Source organism: Ailuropoda melanoleuca, unplaced genomic scaffold, assembly GCF_002007445.2.
Source record: "Ailuropoda melanoleuca isolate Jingjing unplaced genomic scaffold, ASM200744v2 unplaced-scaffold11470, whole genome shotgun sequence".
NCBI classification, from domain to species: domain Eukaryota; kingdom Metazoa; phylum Chordata; class Mammalia; order Carnivora; family Ursidae; genus Ailuropoda; species Ailuropoda melanoleuca.
Genome location: NW_023179916.1, coordinates 1 through 4,352, shown reverse-complemented (window position 1 = coordinate 4,352; position 4,352 = coordinate 1). Strand labels below are relative to the sequence as shown.

At 53.2% G+C, this 4,352-nt stretch overlaps 1 protein-coding gene across 1 annotated transcript; it reads left to right on the top strand.

Annotated features, from left to right (window-relative positions):
• Positions 1-1,451: 1,451 nt before the first annotated feature.
• Positions 1,452-1,869, top strand: LOC117797734 (cystatin-C-like). The gene has a single exon (XM_034650190.1). It carries the CDS (start codon positions 1,555-1,557, stop codon positions 1,852-1,854), a length of 300 nt encoding a protein of 99 aa, XP_034506081.1. The 5' UTR covers positions 1,452-1,554; the 3' UTR covers positions 1,855-1,869.
• Positions 1,870-4,352: the final 2,483 nt, after the last annotated feature.

Genomic DNA, 4,352 nt, shown 5'->3' with positions numbered 1-4,352 from the left:
AAAAAAAAAAGTACCTGGCCAGGGGCAGCCCTCTCTTGCCCTGCTCTGTGTATTTCCTCCTTTCTGTATAACTAAGAAAGCCTTTGCCCACTCCGTTCTGTGGCTATATTGGAGCACGGATTCACACAGACCTGAGCATGGGGCTCTGATATCCCACCCAGCAGTACCCAGCTACCATGTCTTCTCAGTGTCTCTCCCTGGTCCAGCAGACCTCTTGTCCTGTAGGTTTTGGCTGAAATGCCTCTCTTCTCCAGGAGGTCTCCCTGACCATGTTCAGAAGCACCTTTCTCTGTCAAACCCCTCTATTTCACTTCCAACAGAGGACCTATCACTCCCTGATGGTAATTACTGATCACTGCTCCCCACCCTCCAAATACACCATAAACCTGGACTGTGAAACATCACAGCCACCAGCAACACTTGGCCATGGGGTGTTTGAAAAAGGATTCCAAGTACTTAGAACACATACAAAGACGTAAAAATATCTCATTAAACAATTGCTTGTGTATGTCGAAATAATATTTTGGATATACTGGGTTAAATAAAAAATGTTCAACTTACTCTCTCACCTATGACTTTTTACTTTTAATGTACCAGGAAATGCAAAGTCACACATCGTTCACATTTCATCTCTACTGGGCAGTTGCCCTGTGACAAGTCCAAGGCTCACTAGCCCATGCTTCATGTACAGCCAGAGACCTGGTGGCCAGGGAGAAGTCCCTGAAAGGTTTGTTCCTTGAATAAATAAATGACTTGTGAAAAAGAGAACCTGATGACCTTTTCCCAAATAAAGGTTAATTCATTTATGTTTTGCGAAAGAGGTCCCCAGAACAGAGTTTTCCTTAGCGTCTGAAACCGACCCCCTACTCTGGGCATTCCTGGACTTAGACCCCATGCTCAACCTTCAGGAAGCCCAGAGCTCTACTTTCCCTTTCACAGGAGGCAGGGCTGGGGGTTACAAGCACTGCGGGCGGGCCCTGGGAGGAGTGACAGCTTCTGCAAGACCACAGTGAGCAAGACTTGGGAACCCTCCACCAGCGCCTGAGCAGGACTGGCGAGGAGGAGCCAGATTCCATGAAAGGTCAGGGTATTTGCCAGGTGGACTTTGGTGCAGGGGAGAAGCCCAAGGGGCGGGCGTATCCGGGGAGGAGCAAGGACAGCACCCCGCGGAGGGGCGGGACCCAGTTGGAGGAGAGACTCCCGAGAAGAGGGGCGGAGCTTGGGGGAGGGGAAAAGGGCCTGACCTGGGGAAATAGGGCCATTGAGAGGAGGGATGGGGGCCCCGACTCAGGATAGAGGGCTGGGACTGGGAGGGAGGAGCTGCGTTCGGGGATTACGCGGAGTGGAGGGAGCACCCGGGAGGAGGGGCAGGACTCCCGCGGGGAGCTCCCACGGACTGGAGAGGGGCAGGCAGGGGCGGAAGAGGCGGAGCCGGGGTGGGCTGGGCGGTCCGAGGGCGGGGCTGTGGGAATAAAACCGCGACGGCTCAGGCTGGGTGCTGCTCACAGTCGCCAGAATACTCTCCCTTGTGTGTCTCCGACCTCTGAGCACATCATGGCCGGGCACCTACGCACCCCGCTGCTCCTGCTGGCCGCCCTGGCCCTGACCCTGGCCGTGAGTCCCGGAACAAGCAGGAGAAATGCCAAGTCTTTGTTGTTGGGCGGTGTGTTTGACGCCGATGTCAACGAGGATGACGTGCAGCAGGCGCTCAACTTCGCCCTCAGCGAGTACAACAAGGCGAGCAATGACGCGTACCACAGCCGCGCAATACGAGTGGTGCGCGCCCGCAAGCAGGTGCGTCCCCCCCGGGTTGTGTCACAGCCAGGCTATGGGGGCGGGGCGGCCTTGATCTAGGGGTGTAGCTGCCTGAAGTCGCCAGCCCGGCTCCTACCTGTCAGCCCAGCATCTTGGAGGGATGAGTCTCCAGCCCCAAGAGGTTGGGTGGGGACTGCAGAAGCTCCCTTCTCTGCGGGCGGTGTCCCTGGTCGCTCTGGTCGTCCACAGCCTGACCTATTTGTGCCTGTCACCTGGAGTGCCTGGGACCCAGCGGGCACACTGGGTTACCCGCAGGGTCTTCATTTGTATTTTCAAATGCTAGCCTGGCCAGAGGCTGCGGTGTGGAGGTCAGGGCCCCATCCAGTTCCCTTACCTCCCTGCCCCAGCCTCACCTGTCAGCTAAATGACCATTGACGAGGGAAAAACAGACCCCACACCCAACTGCCCTCCTGGCTCCNGGAGGGATGAGTCTCCAGCCCCAAGAGGTTGGGTGGGGACTGCAGACGCTCCCTTCTCTGCGGGCGGTGTCCCTGGTCGCTCTGGTCGTCCACAGCCTGCCCTATGCCTGCCTGTCACCTGGAGTGCCTGGGACCCAGCGGGCACACTGGGTTACCCGCAGGGTCTTCATTTGTATTTTCAAATGCTAGCCTGGCCAGAGGCTGCGGTGTGGAGGTCAGGGCCCCATCCAGTTCCCTTACCTCCCTGCCCCAGCCTCACCTGTCAGCTAAATGACCATTGACGAGGGAAAAACAGACCCCACACCCGACTGCCTTCCTGGCTCTGCCATTAAATGATTTTTTTAAGCACTTTTGTAACTTTTAATTTCAGACTTATAGAGCAGTAGCAAAAATAGTGCATAAATCCTTACAGATTCTACACCTAGATTCCTTATCTGCTAAAGTTTTGCCATTTTGCTTTCCACTGGGCACATACGTGTGTTTAGGGATATATGCATTTGTTTTTCTGAGTCTTTTGAGAGTTAACCCCTCAGTGTGTATTTCCTAGAAACAAGGGTGTTTTGTGATATACCCACAATAACACTTTGGAAATCAGAACCAACACTGAGAGTTATCTAATCTACAGCCCTTATTCAATTATCACTGATTGTCCCACTGCTGTCCTTTATAGCCCAGGACTGCAAGGCCATGTGCTGCAGCCACTGTCCTGTACCCTCCTTTACTCTGGAGCAGCCCCTCCATCTATGAACTTGACATTTCTGAAGGATCCAGACAGTCCTGGTGCACACTGGGGCTCAGTTTGGGATTTCCCCATGTTTCCTCGAGATGATTGGGGTCATGCAAAAGAGGTCCATTCTCCTCCAAGTCTCCTCTCAAAAGTTGCCACTGAACTATCCCAGGCTCAATACTCTCATCCTGCAATGGAGTTGGGGGCCCACACCAAACATCCTCCCTGAGGTGGGGCCCTGGCTGCTCTCTGAGCACCCAGAGGCTGTAGGCAAACACAGAATGGGGCAAACACAGAATGGGTCGATGTGCTGGCCTGTGGTATTCACTGCATCTCAGAGCAGAGGGTCTAGCATATGAATTCAAACCTGTCCAGACATGCCAGTGGAAAGGCCGCCTGTCCTGGAGTTCTGGTCAGATAAGGAGCATAATCACCTGAGTCCAGAAGGCGGCTTGGAGGGAGTGTCAGGAAAGGCCACTGGGCTTTTTGCTTGTCCTCTAAGGGTGGCTAGGATTTAGGGCAGCTGACCTGGAGCCAGTTGGAGAGCAGAACAGCTTCACAGCAACAAAAACCTATAATGCATGCCAGCATTTAGGGCTCATCCGCCTTCTTGTGAAACTTCAGAAGGTGGGCCCAGAAGAGACCATTTCTCCCCCTGCAGCAGTGGCTGGCACTGTGTCCTGTGAACACACATATATGCTCCCTGCTCACTGCGTTGCCCCCAGCCTGCTCCTCTCCAGTGTGACACTGGCTTGACATCACAGCTCGTTGGGAAAGTGACAGCAGAGGCATCATGGTAGCTGCTTGTGGTTCCACCAGGTAAGATGTAAAGCCTGGTCCCAGGGTCCTCATCCCCAGTTTCTCCAAGTTCTAAGGATGCCCTGTGTGAGGACAAGGTATGCTTCTATCCTGTAATCTCAAATGTAAAAGACAGGTGTGTGACCCACTTCAGAAATATCCCATCAAAAATTACACTTAATGATGCCTGGGTGGCTCAGTCAGGTTAAGCGTCTGCCTTTGGCTCAGGTCATGATCCCAGGGTCCTGAGCTCCAGCCCCGCATCCAGCTCCCTGCGAGTTGGGGAGCCTTCTTCCCCCCACCCTCTCCGTCTGCCTACAGCTCCCCCTGCTTATGTGCTCACTCGCTCTTTCAAATAAATAAATCATCTTAAAAAAAAAATCATACTTAAAACAGGCATTCCAGGGGCAGTATTTTATTGGCTTAAAGTGTGTGTGTGCGTGTGTGCGTGCGCACACGTGCATGAGCAAGAGAGAAGCCTCTCATTTTCTGTGAAATGAGGGAATAAATAAACCTTTATTGTACTGCAAAAATGTGAAGATTATGGGATTGACCCTATTAATTGGAATTTAGCTTAAGTGTTCCCATCACGT